General features: G+C 34.4%; 1 protein-coding gene across 8 annotated transcripts in view; it reads left to right on the top strand.

Annotated features, from left to right (window-relative positions):
* C2H14orf39 (chromosome 2 C14orf39 homolog) overlaps positions 1–21,772 on the top strand; it is a 208,735-nt gene that overhangs the window by 175,099 nt on the left and 11,864 nt on the right. For 4 of the 8 annotated variants that reach the window (XM_059914335.1, XM_059914338.1, XM_059914334.1 and 1 more), the window contains 10 exons: positions 218–338; positions 1,282–1,373; positions 10,431–10,564; positions 11,346–11,422; positions 15,103–15,188; positions 15,279–15,337; positions 15,956–16,027; positions 18,400–18,461; positions 19,517–19,689; positions 21,510–21,648. In XM_059914335.1, the coding sequence (XP_059770318.1) occupies positions 218–338; positions 1,282–1,373; positions 10,431–10,564; positions 11,346–11,422; positions 15,103–15,188; positions 15,279–15,337; positions 15,956–16,027; positions 18,400–18,461; positions 19,517–19,689; positions 21,510–21,648 (1,015 nt within the window). The remainder of the gene's footprint in view (positions 1–217; positions 339–1,281; positions 1,374–10,430; positions 10,565–11,345; positions 11,423–15,102; positions 15,189–15,278; positions 15,338–15,955; positions 16,028–18,399; positions 18,462–19,516; positions 19,690–21,509; positions 21,649–21,772) is intronic. The other 4 variants (XM_059914336.1, XM_059914341.1, XM_059914337.1 and 1 more) reach the window with 4 other exon arrangements.

Below are 21,772 nucleotides of genomic sequence, written 5' to 3'. Positions count from 1 at the left end.
TGTTATTTTTAAGCTAAATATATAACATAGGCGAACAATAAATTGTCTTTGTCAGTTTGCCAAATGTTTGTACTAGTCTTACAGCTATTTTCAGATACTGTTATTAATATTGCTTATATATACATATACAAATAATGTTATATAATACTAATTATTTTTGATATAGTGTATGTAAGTGTGAAAGTTACTTGTATAACATAGTTCCTTAACATAAAAGGGTTAATTTGAGATGTAAAACACAAGATACTCTTAAACATGCCAACAAATTTTCCAAAAGATCATATGAATTGAAGAAAGAAGTAGATGATGTGGAAATAGAAATTAATTATTTAAACCAGGTATTAATTTTGTTATATGTTTCTAATATACGTGTTAATGTATAAGTGTAATGGTGTGTTAGATGAACGTCTAAGAAGAGCTGTTTCTAAAGAGCCTCGATATGGAGAAAAACTTCTAATAATTTATTTGCCTCAGATTACCATTGAAGCCAAAATGTGTTTTAGATATTGAGTGTATTCAGATCTGAGTTTTGGGGAATAGTTTAACTTTCTTTGGGTTCTAAGGAAAGAAGATAGGAAGGAACAAGATGGAGCTTAATAATAGGTATTTAAAGGCATTAGCAGAGCTTACAACAGTGTTGTCAAAAAAGAGAACAAGGCAGTAAATAATTTAAAAGACAATCTAGAAAATTTATGACTATAATCTTTATAAAGCTAGTTTAGCCTTTAAGATTGATGGTGCATGATATTTTCATGAATACATTTTTAGTATTGTATTGAAATGTGGCTTTCATTGATGGGTATGAGAACCCATCAAAGTCACTTTCAAATTTTGAAAAAAAGTTGAATAGCTGATTTTCTAAATTTTCTGAAAACTGTGTAAAGATGGTATATTTATCGTTCATAGGCATGAGGTTCCAAATAGTATTAATATCATTTTAGTAATGAGAAGAAAGTGGATGCCACTTTCTTTAAAATATATGGTAACTACATCTCTATGTAGGGAATCAATGTCTACTTTGCTTCTGACTGTCCTTTTTAAAAAAGAAGTTGAAAGTTCATTGAAATCTAATGGGTTTGCTAATGGAGTTATAAGGAAAAATAAAAGGAGTATGATTTATTGTTAATTTTGACTCTTTTCACTAAAAGATTGCTAATACTACCAAAAATATGTCTTGTGATTATGTAGAAAAAAATCATATTCATTAGTTAAGATAAACCATATGTTCCTTAATGCTTTGCAGGTAATTATTTTGTTTTGCTTTATCATTTTTCCTTTTAGCAGATTGCAAGACTTTATGAAATGAAGAATCTTTCAGAAACTCTGGAAGAAAAAAATAAAAATATAGAAAAGAGAAAGGAATCGAAAGAAAGGTATAAGTAAACTTTAAAATGGGATTTTATGTGAACAGATATTCTGGATTTAAAATTTGATTACATATTCTAGCCCAAGCCACTAATATTTACATAGTATCTATAAACATTTATTGTGCAGGCTGTTTTCTATTCATTTCTTATGAAAAATATTAATTTATACCTTTAAATATTATGGACTAATATTCAAATTTGCTTATTATTTAGTAAGGTAAAGGATAATGTGTAGAGAGAAATAGGGTAGCAGCAGCCCATTTGCTGTTCTGTAACCTGTCAGTTGTACATTTCATCCAGTTTTCCATTATGGGTCACCAAAAGGAGTAAAACAAGAGGAAAAATGATGGGAACAGCAATGTATTTGCCTTTTTATCATCCTGTCACCAGCTTGACCAGTTCTCCTTTGCCACAGAGAGTGAAGAGGAATCAAAATGTTACTGAATCTGTGGCATCGTATGTTTGCTTGTCTTTCATCCTAATGGTGATAAAATAGACATCAGTGGTGGAGGCACTTAAAAAGAAAAGATTGATTTTGTCTGTTACTGTGTGACAGAAAAATAGATGTATTACTGTTGCTGTTTTTGATAAATTTTCTTTTTCTCTTTCTGCCTATACCCTTTTAAAATCTTAAATTCTTCTTCTCAGGCTATATTGCTCTTAATCTGATTTTTCAACATACTCTTCTCCCAAGTTAATTTCCCTTATCCTATTTCCTTGGATCTGTTATTTTTATTGATTTCCCCACTCCCACGTCTCACATCCATGGTAATGTGTCTTTAATTTTATAATGACATTGATAAGAAAAATAAGTAAATGTACAGAATTTCATTTTATTGATAACTTTTTTTTTTTTTTTTTGGTGTGTTAGCTTCTGCTTTATAACAAAGTTAATCAGTTATACATATACAATATGTTCCCATATCTCTTCCCTCTTGCATCTCCCTCCCTCCCACCCTCCCCATCCCACCCCTCTAGGTGGTCACAAAGCACCGCGCTGATCTCCCTGTGCTATGCGGCTGCTTCCCACTAGCTATCTATTTTAGATTTGGTAGTGTATATATGTCCATGACACTCTCTCACCCTGTCACATCTCACCCCACCCCCTCCCCATATCCTCAAGTCCATTCTCTAGTAGGTCTGTGTCTTTATTCCCGTCTTGCCACTAGGTTCTTCATGGCCTTTTTTTTTTTTTTTCTTAGATTCCGTATATATGTGTTAGCATACTGTATTTGTTTTTCTCTTTCTGACTTACTTTACTCTGTATGATAGACTCTAACTCCATCCACCTCATTACAAATACCTCCATTTCATTTCTTTTTATGGCTGAGTAATATTCCATTGTATATATGTGCCACATCTTCTTTATCCATTCATCTGTCGATGGACATTTAGGTTGCTTCCATGTCCTGGCTATTGTAAATAGAGCTGCAATGAACATTTTGGTACATGACTCTTTTTGAACTATGGTTTTCTCAGGGTATATGCCCAGTAGTGGGATTGCTGGATCGTATGGTAGTTCTATTTGTAGTTTTTTAAGGAACCTCCATACTGTTCTCCATAGTGGCTGTATCAATTTACATTCCCACCAACAGTGCAAGAGAGTTCCCTTTCCTCCACACCCTCTCCAGCATTTATTGTTTCTAGATTTTTTGATGATGGCCATTCTGACCGGTGTGAGATGATATCTCATTGTAGTTTTGATTTGCATTTCTCTAATGATTAATGATGTTGAGCATTCTTTCATGTGTCTGTAGGCCATCTGTATATCTTCTTTGGAGAAATGTCTATTTAGGTCTTCTGCCCATTTTTGGATTGGGTTGTTCGTTTTTTTGTTATTGAGCTGCATGAGCTGCTTGTAAATCTTGGAGATTAATCCTTTGTCAGTTGCTTCATTTGCCAATATTTTCTCCCATTCTGATGGTTGTCTTTTGGTCTTGTTTATGGTTTCCTTTGCTGTGCAAAAGCTTTTAAGTTTCATTAGGTCCCATTTGTTTATTTGTGTTCTTATTTCCATTTCTCTGGGAGCTGGGTCAAAAAGAATCTTGCTGTGATGTATGTCATAGAGTGTTCTGCCTATGTTTTCCTCTAAGAGTTTGATAGTGTCTGGTCTTACACTTAGGTCTTTAATCCATTTTGAGTTTATTTTTGTGCATGGTGTCAGGGAGTGTTCTAATTTCATACTTTTACATGTATCTGTCCAATTTTCCCAGCACCACTTATTGAAGAGGCTGTCTTTTCTCCACTGTATATGCTTGCCTCCTTTATCAAAGATAAGGTGACCATATGTGCGTGGGTTTATCTCTGGGCTTTCTATCCTGTTCCATTGATCTATATTTCTGTTTTTGTGCCAGTACCAAACTGTCTTGATTACTGTAGCTTTGTAATATAGTCTGAAGTCAGGGAGCCTGATTCCCCCAGCTCCATTTTTCGTTCTCAAGATTGCTTTGGCTATTCGGGGTCTTTTGTGTTTCCATACAAATTGTGAAATTTTTTGTTCTAGTTCTGTGAAAAATGCCAGTGGTAGTTTGATAGGGATTGCATTGAATCTGTAGATTGCTTTGGGTAGTAGAGTCATTTTCACAATGTTGATTCTTCCAATCCAGGAACATGGTATATCTTTCCATCTATTTGTATCATCTTTAATTTCTTTCATCAGTGTCTTATAATTTTCTGCATACAGGTCTTTTGTCTCCTTAGGTAGGTTTATTCCTAGATATTTTATTCTTTTTGTTGCAATGGTAAACGGGAGTGTTTTCTTAATTTCACTTTCAGATTTTTCGTCATTAGTGTATAGAAATGCAAGAGATTTCTGTGCATTAATTTTGTATCCTGCTACTTTACCAAATTCATTGATTAGCTCTAGGAGTTTTCTGGTAGCATCTTTAGGATTCTCTATATATAGTATCATGTCATCTGCAAACAGTGACATCTTTACTTCTTCTTTTCCGATTTGGATTCCTTTTATTTCTTTGTCTTCTCTGATTGCTGTGGCTAACACTTCCAAAACTATGTTGAATAATAGTGGTGAGAATGGGCAACCTTGTCTTGTTCCTGATCTTAGTAGAAATGGTTTCAGTTTTTCACCATTGAGGACAATGTTGGCTGTGGGTTTGTCATATATGGCCTTTATTATGTTGAGGAAAGTTCCCTCTATGCCTACTTTCTGCAGGGCTTTTATCATAAATGGGTGTTGAATTTTGTTGAAAGCTTTCTCTGCATCTATTGAGATGATCATATGGTTTTTCTCCTTCAATTTGTTAATATGGTGTATCACATTGATTGATTTGTGTATATTGAAGAATCCTTGCATTCCTGGGATAAACCCCACTTGATCATGGTGTATGATCCTTTTAATGTGCTGTTGGATTCTGTTTGCTAGTATTTTGTTGAGGATTTTTGCATCTATATTCATCAGTGATATTGGCCTGTAGTTTTCTTTCTTTGTGACATCTTTGTCTGGTTTTGGTATCAGGGTGATGGTGGCCTCGTAGAATGAGTTTGGGAGTGTTCCTCCCTCTGCAATATTTTGGAAGAGTTTGAGAAGGATAGGTGTTATTAGCTCTTCTCTAAATGTTTGATAGAATTCACCTGTGAAGCCATCTGGTCCTGGGCTTTTGTTTGTTGGAAGGTTTTTAATCACAGTTTCAATTTCAGTGCTTGTGATTGGTCTGTTCATATTTTCTATTTCTTCCTGGTTCAGTCTCAGCAGTTTGTGCATTTCTAAGAATCTGTCCATTTCTTCCAGGTTGTCCATTTTATTGGCGTAGAGTTGCTTGTAGTAATCTCTCATGATCTTTTGTATTTCTGCAGTGTCAGTGGTTACTTCTCCTTTTTCATTTCTAATTCTATTGATTTGAGTCTTCTCCCTTTTTCTCTTGATGAGTCTGGCTAATGGTTTATCAATTTTGTTTATCTTCTCAAAGAACCAGCTTTTAGTTTTATTGATTTTTGCTATTGTTTCCTTCATTTCTTTTTCATTTATTTCTGACCTGATCTTTATGATTTCTTTCCTTCTGCTAGCTTTGGGGTTTTTTTGTTCTTCTTTCTCTAATTGCTTTAGGTGCAAGGTCAGGTTGTTTATTCGAGATGTTTCCTGTTTCTTGAGGTAGGCTTGTATTGCTATAAACTTCCCTCTTAGCACTGCTTTTGCTGCGTCCCATAGGTTTTGGGTCGTCGTATCTCCATTGTCATTTGTTTCTAGGTATTTTTTGATTTCCCCTTTGATTTCTTCAGTGATCACTTCGTTATGAAGTAGTGTATTGTGTAGCCTCCATGTGTTTGTATTTTTTACAGATCTTTTCCTGTAATTGATATCTAGTCTCATAGCGTTGTGGTCGGAAAAGATACTTGATACGATTTCAATTTTCTTAAATTTACCAAGGCTTGATTTGTGACCCAGGATATGATCTATCCTGGAGAATGTTCCATGAGCACTTGAGAAAAATGTGTATTCTGTTGTTTTTGGGTGGAATGTCCTATAAATATCAATTAAGTCCATCTTGTTTAATGTATCATTTAAAGCTTGTGTTTCCTTATTTATTTTCATTTTGGATGATCTGTCCATTGGTGAAAGTGGGGTGTTAAAGTCCCCTACTATGATTGTGTTGCTGTCGATTTCCCCTTTTATGGCTGTTAGTATTTGCCTTATGTATTGAGGTGCTCCTATGTTGGGTGCATAAATATTTACAATTGTTATACCTTCCTCTTGGATCGATCCCTTGATCATTATATAGTGTCCTTCTTTGTCTCTTATAATATTCTTTATTTTAAAGTCTATTTTGTCTGATATGAGAATTGCTACTCCAGCTTTCTTTTGATTTCCATTTGCATGGAATATCTTTTTCCATCCCCTCACTTTCAGTCTGTATGTGTCTCTAGGTCTGAAGTGGGTCTCTTGTAGACAGCATATATATGGGTCTTGTTTTTGTATCCATTCAGCCAGTCTGTGTCTTTTGGTGGGAGCATTTAATCCATTTACATTCAAGGTAATTATAGATATGTATGTTCCTATTCCCATTTTCTTAAATGTTTTGGGTTTGTTATTGTAGGTGTTTTCCTTCTCTTGTGTTTCTTGCCTAGAGAAGTTCCTTTAGCATTTGTTGTAAAGCTGGTTTGGTGGTGCTGAACTCTCTCAGCTTTTGCTTGTCTGTAAAGGTTTTAATTTCTCCATCACATCTGAATGAGATCCTTGCTGGGTAGAGTAATCTTGGTTGTAGGTTTTTCTCCTTCATGACTTTAAGTATATCCTGCCACTCCCTTCTGGCTTGCAGAGTTTCTGCTGAAAGATCAGATGTTAACCTTATGGGGATTCCCTTGTGTGTTATTTGTTGTTTTTCCCTTGCTGCTTTTAATATGTTTTCTTTATATTTAATTTTTGACAGTTTGATTAATATGTGTCTTGGCGTGTTTCTCCTTGGGTTTATCCTGTATGGGACTCTCTGTGCTTCCTGGACTTGATTAACTATTTCCTTTCCCATATTAGGGAAGTTTTCAACTATAATCTCTTCAAATATTTTCTCAGTCCCTTTCTTTTTCTCTTCTTCTTCTGGGACCCCTATAATTCGAATGTTGGTGCGTTTAATGTTGTCCCAGAGGTCTCTGAGACTGTCCTCAGTTCTTTTCATTCTTTTTTCTTTATCCTGCTCTGCAGTAGTTATTTCCACCATTTTATCTTCCAGGTCACTTATCCTTTCTTCTGCCTCAGTTATTCTGCTATTGATCCCATCTAGAGTATTTTTAATTTCATTTATTGTGTTTTTCATCGTTGCTTGGTTCCTCTTTAGTTCTTCTACGTCCTTGTTAAATGTTTCTTGCATTTTGTCTATTCTATTTCCAAGATTTTGGATCATCCTTACTATCATTATTCTGAATTCTTTTTCAGGTAGACTACCTATTTCCTCTTCATTTGTTAGGTCTGGTGTGTTTTGACCCTGCTCCTTCATCTGCTGTGTGTTTTTCTGTCGTCTTATTTTGCTTATCTTACTGTGTTTGGGGTCTCCTTTTCACAGGCTGCAGGTTCGTAGTTCCCGTTGTTTTTGGTATCTGTCCCCAGTGGGTAAGGTTGGTTCAGTGGGTTGTGTAGGCTTCCTGGTGGAGGGGACTATTGCCTGTGTTCTGGTGGATGAGGTTGAATCTTGTCTTTCTGGTGGGCACGTCCACGTCTGGTGGTGTGTTTTGGGGTGTCTGTGGCCTTATGATTTTAGGCAGTCTCCCTGCTAATGGATGGGGCTGTGTTCCTGTCTTGCTAGTTGTTTGGCATAGGGTGTCCAGCCCGTTAGCTTGCTGGTCGTTGAGTGAAGCTGGGTCTTGATGTTGAGATGGAGATCTCTGAGAGATTTTTGCCGTTTGGTATTACGTGGAGCTGGTAGGTCTCTTGTGGACCAGTGTCCTGAAGTTGGCTCTCCCACCTGAGAGGCACAGCCCTGATGCCTGGCTGGAGCACCAAGAGCCTTTCATCCACACAGCTCAGAATATAAGGGAGAAAAAAATAGAAAGAAAGAAAGAGGATAAAATAAAATAAAATAAAGCTATTATAATAAAAAATAAGAAAAAAAATTATTAAGAGTAAATGTATTCAGAAAAAAATTTTTTTTAATTTTTAAAAATAGATTTATTAATTTTTTATAGTAAAAAATAAGAAAAAAAATTTTATTAAGAAAAAAAATTTTAATTTTTTAAAATAAAAAATATGAAAAAACTTATTAAAAAATTTTTAATTTCTAAAAATAGAAAATATGGAAAAAATTATTAAGAAAACATATATTGGGAAAAAAAAATTTTTTTAAGTAAAAAAAAAAAAAAAAAAAAATGGACGGACCTAACCCTAGGTCTAATGGTGAAAGCAAAGCTATACAGACAAAATCTCACCCAGAAGCATACACATATACACTCACAAAAAAAAAGGAAAAGGGGAAATTAATATATCCTGCTCCTAAAGTCCACCTTTTGAATTTGGGATGATTCGTTGTCTATTCAGGTATTCAACAGATGCAGGCACATCAAGTTGTTTGTGGAGCTTTAATCCGCTGCTTCTGAGGCTGCTGGGAGAGATTTCCCTTTCTCTTCTTTGTTCGTAGAGCTCCCAGCGTTCAGCTTTGGATTTGGACCCGCCTCTGCATGTACGTCGCCTGAGGGCGTCCGTTCCCTGCCCAGACAGAACAGGGTTAAAGGAGCAGCTGCTTCGGGGGCTCTGGCTCACTCAGGCTGGGGGAGGGAGCGGTATGGAGGAGGCAGGGCGAGCCTGCAGCGTCAGAGGCGTCGTGACGTTGCAGCAGCCTGAGGCGCGCCGTGTGTTCTCCCGGGGAAGTTGTCCCCGGATCACGGGAGCCTGGCAGTGGCGAGCTGCACCGGCTCCCGGGAGGGGTGGTGTGGAGAGTGACCTGTGCTGGCACACAGGCTTCTTGGTGGCGGCAGCAGCAGCCTTAGCGTCTCCTACCAGTCTCTGGGGTCCATGCTGATGGCCGCGGCTCGCGCCCGTCTCTGGAGTTCCTCTAGGCGGCGCTCTGAATCCCCTCTCCTTGCGCGCCGCGAAACAAAGAGGCAAGAAAAAGTCTCTTGCCTCTTCGGCGGCTGCAGACCTCTTCTTCGGCTCCCTCCCGGCTTGCCGCGGCACGCCAACCCCTTCAGGCTGTGTTCACGCCGCCAACCCCAGTCCTCTCCCTGCGATCCGACCGAAGCCCGCGCCTCAGCTCCCAGCCCCGCCCGCCCCGGTGGGTGAGCAGACAAGCCTCTCGGGCTGGTGAGCGCTGCTCGGCGCTGAGCCTCTGTGCGGGAATCTCTCCGTTTTTCCCTCTGCGCCCCTGTTGCTGTGGGATCCGCACTGATAGCCGCGGCTCGCACCCGTCTCTGAATTTCGTTTAGGCAGCGCTCTGAATCCCCTCTCCTTGCGCGCCGCGAAACAAAGAGGCAAGAAAAAGTCTCTTGCCTCTTCGGCAGCTGCAGACTTTTTCCCGGACTCCCTCCCGGCTAGCACCAAAGCCCGAGCCTCAGCTCCCAGCCCCCGCCCGCCCCGGTGGGTGAGCAGACAAGCCTCTCGGGCTGGTGAGTGCTGGTTGGCGCCAAGCCTCTGTGCGGGAGTCTCTCCGCTTTGCCCTCTGCACCCCTGTGGCTGCGCTCTCCTCCGTGGCTCCGAAGCTTCCCCCCTCTGCCACCCGCAGTCTCTGCCCACAAAGGGGCTTCCTAGTGCCTAGAAACCTTTCCTCCTTCACGGCTCCCTCCCACTGGTGCAGGTCCCGTCCCTATTCTTTTGTCTCTGTTATTTCTTTTTTCTTTTACCCTACCCAAGTACGTGGGGATTTTCTTGCCTTTTGGGAGGTCTGACGTCTTCTGCCAGCGTTCAGTGGGTGTTCTGTAGGAGTAGTTCCACGTGTAGATGTATTTCTACTGTATCTGTGGGAAGGAAGGTCATCTCCGCATCTTACTCTTCCGCCATCTTGCCCCTACCTCCGATAACTTTTTAATATAAAAATTCTCTGTTGAGAGAAACTTATATAACTATTTAGTTATTTTTACTTATATTTTGATAGTTATTATCAAATAATACCAGTATTTAAATTATTATTTAACTATCAATAATATAAATTATTTCTCTAATTTAGGAAAAATTCAATGAAATTATTCTTCCAGTAAAATACTTAAAAGATCCATTTATGATTGTAATATTGCTTTAATGATGTCTGTGTTCATGCTAGTTGATTTTTTTCTGAATAAATCTTTTTAAAGTTTGAAGTAGTACTTCAAAATCTAAAGCATGCTATTTGCAAATACAGTTTTGGTTTAAAATGTTTTTCACAGGTTTAGAAAGTCTGTTAAAATGATTATGTTTTAAAAATGAGAGTGTGGTACATTGAGAAGAGCCCTGGACTTAATCAGGAAAAGTGTGTTTTAGTTGTGACACTAGTAAGTAATTTAATAATATTGGGCGGATTTGTTAAATTCTCTGGAACTTCTTTTCATTATCTGCAAATTGAGGAGTTTTAACTATATAATATCTAAATATCTCCTCTAGCTTTAAAATATATTAATTTTTTACTTAGCTAATATTTATAATTCACTCTTTAGAATTTTTGAAAAAGATGAACAGCATGTACTTACGTTGAATAAGACCCCTCAAAACAGTCAATTATTTCTTCCATATGAATCTCAGAAATTAATCAAACCAATAAAGATGCATCCTTCAGAACCAAGAGTTAAAGGTACAGTATCTGTTTATTATTCAAAAACTTAGTTTTCTTTGAAAACACATAAAAGAAGAAATAGAAAGGAGCAACTTTAGTTATCATTTGGTGTAAGCAAGAGCAAACAATACTGGATACCTATAGACTCAGTAAAGTGCCACTTTGATTTTTTCTGAGAGCAAACAAGATGTGCCTTCTATACACAACATTTTTCTCTTTGAGAAAGAAATCACTCATACGATATTTTTTTAAAAAGTGTTTCAGTCTGGTTTCCAGCTATCAGGGGAGGATGAATAATTATATATTTTTCATTTGAGAGGTTGTATTATCAGTATGTATGATTAAAGTGGGTGGCAGACTTGTGATAATGATATTTATGACTTAGTCACTGAGATATTTGAATGTTTCATTCAATGGATAGATTAACTACAATGTATTAGGTTAACTGCATTGGCTGTTTTAGTCCCCCAATCATTAATATCACCATTCTTTGTTCTTTGGTTCCCCATTATAAAGATGTAGTCCCATTATAAAGATGTAGTTTTGTCAGCTGTTTTTTTAAATTTAATTTAATTAATTTATTTTTGTCAGCTGTTTTTCATTTTACATTCATGGTTATTGTAATAGCTATTATAGAGGAATTAAGAATATGTAGTGATTCATAATTCTTTATTTTAATTTAAATTAAATATTAATGTAACTTGATTTTTTTAAAATTACAAGGTTAGGTTAAATATTGGGCATGCCATTTGATTCTATTTCTGGAATTGATTTGAAGTTGTACCATTTAATAACCTAGATAAAAAAGAAGAAAGTTCTGTGAAGCAGTCAAAACTTGCCAATATTGACTTCAGACAAAAAGCAAGTGATATTCAGGTAGGTATTTCTTTTTTAATAGTACAAATTAAATGCTTGCATTAAATGAGATAGTGAATGTATTGCATTTAGGACATGTGTGTGTTATAAATATATTAAAGTAGCCATTAGTACAAGCTCAGGATCTAAAAGACTTAAAAGAGTTTCAATATGGCAGCCTGAGCATATACTGTAGCCTTCTCCCTTACTTCTAAAAATAAAAGATATTTGAAAATACCAATCCCTATACCCAGTAGACCAAAAACGGTAAGACATTTCTAAAGGAATTGTATTGAAGAGGGAAATTGTGGCACCATCTCCACAATGTCATCATTTCTCAAGCTCCATTGGTGTTTTCTTTCCCTGTTATCCTTAATGCTAGGCTTTCACCTCAAGGTTATTTCATGGTCAGAAGCTAACCATTACAACTTGCCATCATATCTTCCTTCTAGGCAGGAAAGAAGAAGGGGAGAAAGGCTAGTTGAGTCAGCCTCATTTTAGGGATCTTTTATGGAAGCTCCTTAAACAATTTATGTTAATGTTTCATTGGCCAGAAGTTTGTAACATGGCTACCTCCATCTGCAGAAAGGTTGAGAAATATGATGGGCTTTTTTGTTTGTTTGCTTTTTAAATCAGAACACAAAGGAAATGTAGATTTTGGATAGGATAGAAAACTGGCAGTTTCTGTCATAAGAACGAATCAAATAGATGAAAAATAAGTAAGGATGTAGAGGACCTGAGTAGCACAATTAGCAAACTTTGTACCCAACATACACAGAATTCAGTTAAATTTTGTTTGCAGTATTCACCAAAATTCACTATTTACTAGAACAAAAAGGATATCTCAACCAATTCTAAAAAGCTGCTATCTTCATTAACCACAGCATACAAAAATACAAGTTAAACAAAAAGATAGCCCTCTCCTCAAAAAACTATTTGGCTGAGAAAAAAGAAATTCACATACTTTGAAATTACTTTTGGGTTATAGAAGAAATCAAAATAGAATTTAAAAACTATTCAAAAGAATACTATAAACCCAAACCTGTGAAATGTAGCCAAATTGGTCCTCAGACATTTATATTTGAAAACAAACATACTAGAAAATAAGAAAGATTAAAATTAGCTGAACTTTAAGTATAAAAAGTTGCACTCAAAGTATGAAAAGCTTAACTCAAAATACAGAAATAAAATAATAAATGCAAAGAAAGTAGAAATTAATGAAATTTAAAAGTTGGGTTAATTAATATAGCCAAAGCTAATAAGTTTAAGCAAGTGTAGAGAAAAAAGAGAATACCCCCCGAACAAAAGAAAAGAATAAAAGGGGGGAAAAGTGCATATCTCTACACTTATGTAAGAAATCTTTTCTAAGTCCTAAAAGGATACTATAAAACTATATACCCATAAATTTGAAAATTTAGGTAAGATGGACAGTTTTTTTAGCACAATATAAATTGCTAAATAGACTGAAAAAGAGAAACATGAATAGATCAATAACCTAGAAGAAACAGATGTAAGTGAAACTGAAATGTATATAAATACCTATTTCCCTCTTTTCTCCCTTATTTCCCTCCCTTTTCCCTCTACCACACATGCCTTTCAGAACACGCCAGACTCAATTTTTCAGGTGAATTCTACCAAACCTTTAAGGATTAGATCAGAGTTTCTCAATAGTGGCACTTTGACATCTTGGGTCAGATAATTCTTTGTTGTGGGGTCATCTTGTGACCCACTAGAGTCCAATAGCACCTCATCCCCAAATTATGACAATCAAAAATATCTCCATTGTCAAATGTCTCCTAAGAGGCAAAATTGCCCCCAGTTGAGAACCATTGGATTAAATAATCTTTTTATACAAACAATTCCAGAGTATAAAAAGAGTTGGAAACTATCCAACAAATTATAAATGAATAATCCATTAGATAGCAAGGACAAGGATAGTGAAAGAAAAGAAAAATTATGGTACGTAGTCTCAAGAATGAACATAGATGTAAAAATCCTAAATAAGTTATTAGCAAACCAAATTTTGCAATGTAACATTGAAAGAGTAATATATTATGACTAACCTTGGTTTTCCCAAAGAATACAATGATTGTTTAGCATTAAGAAAAATCTAACAATATGATTTCCTACATTAATAGATTAATAAATGATTTTAAATAAAGATTTTTAAAAGGATGTTAGGGAGACTCTTACTACCAGATATTAAAATGTTTATTTTTAAACTTTCGTTACTGAGATATAATTCACATATAAAATTGATTGTTTTAAAGTGTACAATTTAGTGGTTTTTAGTATGTTCACAAGATAGTGTAACCATCATCACTGTCTAATTTCAGAACATTTTCATCATCCCCAAACATTTTTAAATATTATCAAAGTGCAGTTATTATAACAGTGTGGTACAATAAAAGACAAATTGATCAATGGAGTATATCAAAATAAAAAAGCTTTTGTATGGTGAAAGACACTAACAGAGTTAAAAGAGTGACAGAATTGTCACTTAGGGGATTGGTATCTGGAATGTATAATATACAATGAAATACATAATAATTCTTAAAAATTAATTTAAAAAACTATAAAAATGGTCAAAAGATAAGTCAGCTTACATAAAAGGAAAGACTAAGGTCACTAAACATAACAAGATGCCTGACCTCAGGAGAACAGGGAAATGCAAATTAAACCAATGAGATACCTGGTTTCACCTGTCAGATTTGCAGACATTAAAACATTTGATAATGTCTAGTGAAGTCAACAATAGTGGGAGTATAATTTGGGACAACTGCTTTAGGGGACTGGTTCACAGTACTCATTAAAAATAAAAACGCACATACTCAGCAATTTCACTTCTTGGCACCTACTCTAAACAATTACTTGAAATACTTGTACCAGGAGGAATATACAAGCATGTATATTTTTTAAAACATACATCAAAACTGTAACAACACTTGTTCTTTAAGGGCCAAGTGTTCTTTGAGGGACAAGGTCTTTTTCTTATGATCTAAAGGCACATAAGATGACAGAATTAAGACCAGTGGCTGTTATAACAAATATAAATGGATAAACTTTCCTATTAAAGGTATTTTAATTTCAGGTCAAATAAGAAAAATCAGTGACTCTTCAAAATGAGTGACTCAGGGAGAATGAAAGACTTGAAACAGACAATACAAACATTAGTAAAGTAGTGATTTAAATATTAGTATTAAATTTAATTAAAGTTAAAAATGAAATATTAGCTTTGTCATACATATCATACATATTTTAAAAAGAAAGTTTCAGGCTTTAATCTTTTAACCTACTGTTTTCCTTTCCTATAGTCAATTTGTGAGATTATAGGGGATGGAGAGACACAGACATCAGGTTATTAGTTGAGAAAATGGTAAGATTCACTTGATCATGAATAAGGAAGAAAAATTTTAAAGTTTACCTTAAATGAAGAAATACTCTCAGGCATAGTTATTATACTTGTCAAAAACATCAAATTCCTTGAGAGTTAAACCATTTTGTTTCCCAGTGTTTGACTTAATGTTTTGTATGTAGTTGTTTCATTTAATTTAATGTTTTGTTTGTAGTTGTTGTTGATGTTGATAACAGTGAGGATGAGGAAGGTGACAGTGTTCTTGGAGAGCCCTGATTATCCATGGCAAGCAAAACATTTTATTGTTTTGTGTAGTCAATTCTAATGCTTAATTTCTTTTGTTCAGGTATTGAATGACTCTGCTGTGAATAACCGTTCAAAGTGTTCACATGTTACGGCTTTTAAAAGTTCACAAAATTTTATGCAGTTCAGGTAACCTTTAAAAATAAGAAAATGCTTTAATTTCTGAAATAATTTATCAGCTCAGTAAATAATATAAAAATTTTGTTCATTGTATTTTAGATTGTTAACTCCACAGAAACAATCAAGTTGCAATCAATGGCTGGAAAAGGGAGATACAGGTATTTGCTGTTTATATTTTTCCTAAGAAATGGGAGTAACAAGTTATATCAGGTTTTTATACTAGTCAAATAAATTATTTGTATTGGTTGCATCTCTGGTTAACTGACCATGCATGCCTAGTTTTTAAATACATTTTTCTTAAATATAAAACAAATACATTTTATTGTAGAAAATTTGGAAAATGGAGAAAAATATAAAAGAAACAAAAATACGACCACCCAGATAAAACTGACACTACATAATACTGTTGTATATTCTTATATTTTTTCTATGCATATCTGTGTTTTGTTCTTTTAGTTTATTCCTCCAAATTTGAAGCATACTATGTATATTATTTTGTATCCTTTTCTTTCCACTTGATGTACTGTTGAGGATATTTTTTCATGCCATTAAATAGATTTTATTTGTGATGACTTATAATAGGTCTTTGCATCAGTATGCTGTAATTTATTTAGCCATTCTTTCACAGTGAATATTTTGTTATTTCCAGGTTTTTTGCTGTTATAAATAATGCTACTATATTCTTTTATATAAATATTTTATTATCTTGGATTATTTTCTTTGAATAAAATCATAGAAAGGTCACAGAATATATATGTATGTGTTTATTATCCTAGAATCAACTAGCTGTTGGAACTTTGATGCACCCTTGAGAGACAGAGATTCATTCTCTCTCTACGTATATATGTGTATGTATATGTATACATGTATGTATATGTATATATAAAATATATATCATAGAGACACATAGATATATATGTATATATATATATATATATATATTTTTTTTTTTTTGGTAGCCCAATAACGAATAGTAATTATTCCATTCATTAGGCTATATAAAAGTCTTTACCTCTTCTTGTCTATAGCATGTGGATTACTGACTTATTTTGAAATTAAAAAAATGGCTCATTCTGGCAGTATAAAATTCTGCAAATATATGCACATTCAGAATGGTCATATAACATACTATGAGTCTATTCCTCTCACTCTCAATATAGGATTCAACCAAGACAATATGCTTATTTAATGTAGATGGATATTTTTCCTGCTTTCTTCTGGAAAAAAGAATTATATCTTATCTGCCCAGGTGATATATTTCACCTGTTTATAATCCTCTATATATGCTAAGCTGACAGAGTGTTAGACAAGGGAGGAACAGATAATCTCTAGGAGCAATATACCCCCTAATACAGATATATGGGGAAATGCATGTATCTGGCATAGTCCTAGCTGCCATTGAGCATGTATGGTGAGGCTTCACACCCAAGAAGGCATATAATTATCTTGGAAGAAGAAAAGACTCTCTTCCACAGTCTCCAACCCTATCTTTTGAAGAAGTTAATATGTGGTGAAAATAGTAGTGTGACTGAACTCAAGAGACAAAACTATAAAGCATTCAGATGACCAAATAGGGAAACATTTATTCAAGATAGGAAAGAATTTCTTAAAAAGAATTAAAGGGCTTCCCTGGTGGCGCAGTGGTTGAGAATCTGCCTGCTAATGCAGGGGACACGGGTTCGAGCCCTGGTCTGGGAAGATCCCACATGCCGCGGAGCAACTGGGCCCGTGAACCACAACTGCTGAGCCTGCGCGTCTGGAGCCTGTGCTCCGCAACAAGAGAGGCCGCGATAGTGAGAGGCCCGCGCACCGCGATGAAGAGTGGCCCCCGCTCGCCGCAACTAGAGAAAGCCCTCGCACAGAAACGAAGACCCAACATAGCAATCAATCAATCAATCAATCAATCTTTAAAAAAAAAAAAAAGAATTAAAAAGCCCAATCGTAAAAGAAAAATTGATAAATTTGGCTATATTAAAATTAAGAATTTCTATTCATCAAAAGACACTATGAAAAGAACGGGAGGCAAGAGAATATATTTCCAATACATAAAACTGTCAAAGGACTAGTTTACAAAAATGTATAAAAAACTTCTACAAACCAAGAATAAAAATACGGACAACCCAATTAGAAATATGTGCAAAATAAATGAATAGGCACTTCAAATAGAGAAACTTTTGTGGCCGATAAATATATGAAAAGATGTTCAACAAATCAGGAAACTGAAAAATAAACCCACAATGAGATACACCCATCAGATGAGCAAAATGCGGAAAGTCTGACAATACTAGATGTTGATGAGAATGTAGGACAGTTAGAACTCTCATAACTATTGGTAGGGACTGTCATTTATAAATGAAATATATTGTCATATAACTAAACTAAATTATACTTGGAACTAGTAATTTTGTCTGGTGAAATCTAATGATTTCCTAGGGTAGCTCAGGATGGCTAGCTGCCACAACAAAAATTGTTGAATAGTTTCAAAACTAAAGTTTGGAAAATAGTTTAACATCTGGTAAAATGAAAGATACACTACCCTATATTTTGTAATTCCACACCTAGGTATATACCTAGAGAAATACAAGTACATATATACAAGTATATATGTAGAAGAATGTTAACAACATTGTTTGTAATGGCCTCAAAGCAGAAACACCCCAAATGTCCATTTGCAGTAGAATGGATAGATAGATATATTGTGTTGTGTTTGTACAATGGAATACTTTACATCCGTAAAAGGAAGCAAACTATGTCTATATACAACAATACATACGAATCTCATAAGTGTATACTAAACAAAAAAAAAGCATGACAAATGTATTATTATTTCATCATATTTTAAAACAGGAAAAAAAACTATATTGCTTAGGTGATAAAACTGTATAAAGCTAATCAGGGTATTGATTATTACAGAAGTCAGGATAGTGTTTACCGATGAGAAGGAAGATAAGTGGAATATGGGGCCTTATGGAGAACTCATAATGTTCTATTTCTTTACCTAGGTGGTGGTTACATGGGGTGTTCTCTTTATAATTTTGTTCGTTAAACTGTTCCTATAGGTTTTATTGTCTTTTATGTATTGGGTTGAACTATCTAAAATTTCCATTTTTATAGACCCAGAATAGTTAAATATTGGCAATTTCATATGGTTTGGCTAATATGTTTTATTTACAATTAAATTACAAACAGAAAAAATATTTTGTTCTCATATAACAAACAGATGCTGAGTGTGGAGATAAAGGGACAGTAAAACAATTGAGAGAATCAAAATGTACTTCACAAGTAAGTCAAATGTTTGGTTTCTAATTTCTAAGCAAAATATTACAATTTAAAATATTCTGTTTCCATTTTAATTTCAATTTGATATAATGAAAATTATTTATGTGAGGTCTAGATCTTATTAGTTTTATAATAAAGTTGCTGTGATGTTACAGATTCTATCCCTTAGAGGAGTTATAGATTTAAAAACGAAGCCACAAAAAGTTTACATGAAAATTTACACAAAAAATTGTCATTAATAATTGACTATATATAATTGATACCACAACAACTAAATCATAACTGAAGAAAACAATTTTGTTTGATAAGATTGAATTATTTGCCCAGGCTGCCACAAAAGTATCTTCAAAATATTTTTTAATAGTGGAAAGCTTTAACGATGATAGGTGTAGGCAATGTACCGTAGCTACTAAGGGATAAGACAAGAGAAACAAGAGTAGTATTCTGCTGTAAAGAAATACAGGTAAAAAGCACATTTTCATTTTTTTGCTGGAGGGACCCAAACTGTTTCTGTAATGGGATTTGGTAACAAACATTTGGGAAATCATATTCCTAGCCTACAAAATGATATAAAGGAAAATTAGTATTCAAGTTTTCAATCTTTGCAGGGAAAGTAGTATAATGAATTTATTAGGGCAAAAAGTGCAAAGAACATAACCAGTGAGAGCAAGATTGCTCTTTTCTTTCAAGGGGTTATCATATACAAATCTTGACCCAGAACATGATGTGGAAATTTTAAAAGAAAAATCATTCCTAACCGTTTTTCTTCATCAATCTGAGTGTGTCCTGGTTATAAGTTACTTTTTCAGGTAGGGGTAGGTGAGATAGACCTGGGAAGAAAAGAAAAATTGGAGAATTAAAAATAATTATTTTCCTGTATTTTGAACAGATATATTTTGGTATCACTTTCACCAATTATTCTTATTTTACTTATTTTGTCTATGAAATGATAACATTATATGTTAATATGATGTTTTTAACCTCATATTTATACATATGTGAGTTTATTAATACAATAACATTCATTTTTATAGTTTTCTGTTACTTTGAATTTGCAGGTTACATATGCCGAACATTTGGGGAAGCCAATAGAAAGTAATAGTGATGAAGTAGAAGAAAGGGCTGAGATTTTTCCACAAACTCCTGAAATTCCTTTATTTTTAAGGACTCCTGAAGCTGTGAGAACACCTGACTCTGTGGAGAAATTACCTAAAACCCCCTCATTTGAAATGTAAGATTTTAATTAGTAATTATAATGAAAGAGTCTACATATTGAGTTATATAAGTAATTGATAGGAATAGTAAAATGCCTAATACCTGTAACTTTTAAAAGTTTTTATTATGGAATATTTCAAACATACAAAGGAGAGAGAGAGTAGTATAATGAACTCTCATGTACCTATCACTCTGTTGGAACAGTTATAAACATTCTGCCATCTTGTTTCTTAGATCCTCTTCCCCATTTTCCCTGAAACATTTAGCTGAAGGTGGACTAGATCCTGAGTACTTATCAAGTTCAATAGTATAAAATTTAAGATTTTCAGAAGAATTAAAAATGTATGGAAAAATTTTAAATGTCAAGCTAAAAAGTTACTATCACATTTGGTAAGTTGTGGACATTGAATAATGTTCCAGCAGTCATTTTTTCTTAATGTTATAGTGTCTAAAACAAGAGTTACCGTTCTTTTAAGTAACCTTGGTAGGCATAAATATCTCTAACATCATTATTTAACTTTGGAAAATACAGATTTGTAGTTTACAGCCAAGAAAATAGTTCTGCATTCAAGCTCTCTGTTTAGTTCAATCTTTTCTTAAATCTGAACCCTGAGATTCTTCTAAAATATATGTCAAACAGATTTCACTTCATCAGGAATCTCTCACCTGTGTTCTACTCTGTTTTTTAAATTGCTACTAAGATTTTTATATATGAATGTCATGCTGTTGACTCAAACACAGCATGTTCAAAGTGGAACTCATCATCAAATCTGAGAACTGTAAAAGGATGTGGCATTCGTATACTAAAACCTCTCTTTATGGGTGAGAAAACCAGTCTGTAAAGTGACTCATTAATGGTCATGGAGAGTTATAGAAGTATCTTCAGACTTCTATTATTTAACACGCACTTAATAGCACTATGTGTAAGCATTTAATAAATATTGCTCCTTTCATGTTCACAACGGCTTTATGAGATGTAAGTACATTATTATCCTTATTTTATAGAAGAGGAAACAGAATCACAGGTGATACAACTTGTCGGTGACAGAGTTGAGATTTAAACCCAGGCAGTTCTGCCTCCAGAATTCATGCTTTTAACCACTGTGTTATATACTGTCTTGTCTAATTATTTTTCCCAAATCATTTTATAACTTAACTTCCTTATGAAACAATCTGTCATGACTGGCTTCTCATTAAGACTAAAATTTTGTGACTGCTTTCAAGATCTTGGGGACAATATAGCATCAGGCTTAAGAGCTTAGACTTTGAATCGTTGTTGCTACATTCAAATCCCAACTCTGGCACTTACATTCTTTTGAGCAAATCATTTAATCTTCCTATGCTTCAAAATCCTCTTCTCTGAAATGGAGGTGATAATAATGGTAGCTATCTCATAGGGTTATTGTGAGGAATAAGTAAATTAATGATGATGAAAATACATAGAATAGAGCCTGACAGTATATTCTTAGTAGGAATTCTTTCCTCTTCTCTGAAATGGAGGTGATAATAATGGTAGCTATCTCATAGGGTTATTGTGAGGAATAAGTAAATTAATGATGATGAAAATACATAGAATAGAGCCTGACAGTATATTCTTAGTAGGAATTCTTTATTATCATTTCATAATTGATTATTCTACTTTAGTTAATATTATTCTCCACCCAAAACCATAGGTTTGTTTTTTTCTCCATAGGTTTGTCACTTCAATAACTACTTCCTCCCTTTTCCTGCTATGCTAATTCTTACCTCTATGCCATTGCCTATGGTGCTTACCAGTCTGCAATATTTAATAATATGTATTTAACATTTTGATGATTTCTTATTTCTCTGTATCAGAAATAGAAACACAGCTACGGAATGTCAAACACAAAAGGAATCCCCTGGATTTTCTTTTTTTATGAGTTATACTTCTAGATCTCCTGGATTGAATTTATTTGATTCTTCTGTATTTGATTCAGAAATCTCATCACATCAGGTAATATGAGAAGCTAAAGTTTTATTTCTAAAAAAATTGTACACTGAAACCTCAAAAAGTTTAATTCTTTAATACTAAACTTCCTTGGAGCACAGTACAAAACAGAGGCAATTTATTTTATTTT

This window comes from Balaenoptera ricei, chromosome 2 (genome assembly GCF_028023285.1).
Source record: "Balaenoptera ricei isolate mBalRic1 chromosome 2, mBalRic1.hap2, whole genome shotgun sequence".
Taxonomy (NCBI): Eukaryota; Metazoa; Chordata; class Mammalia; order Artiodactyla; family Balaenopteridae; genus Balaenoptera; species Balaenoptera ricei.
Note: the sequence above shows the minus strand (reverse complement) of the source record. Positions and strands in the feature narration are given on the sequence as shown.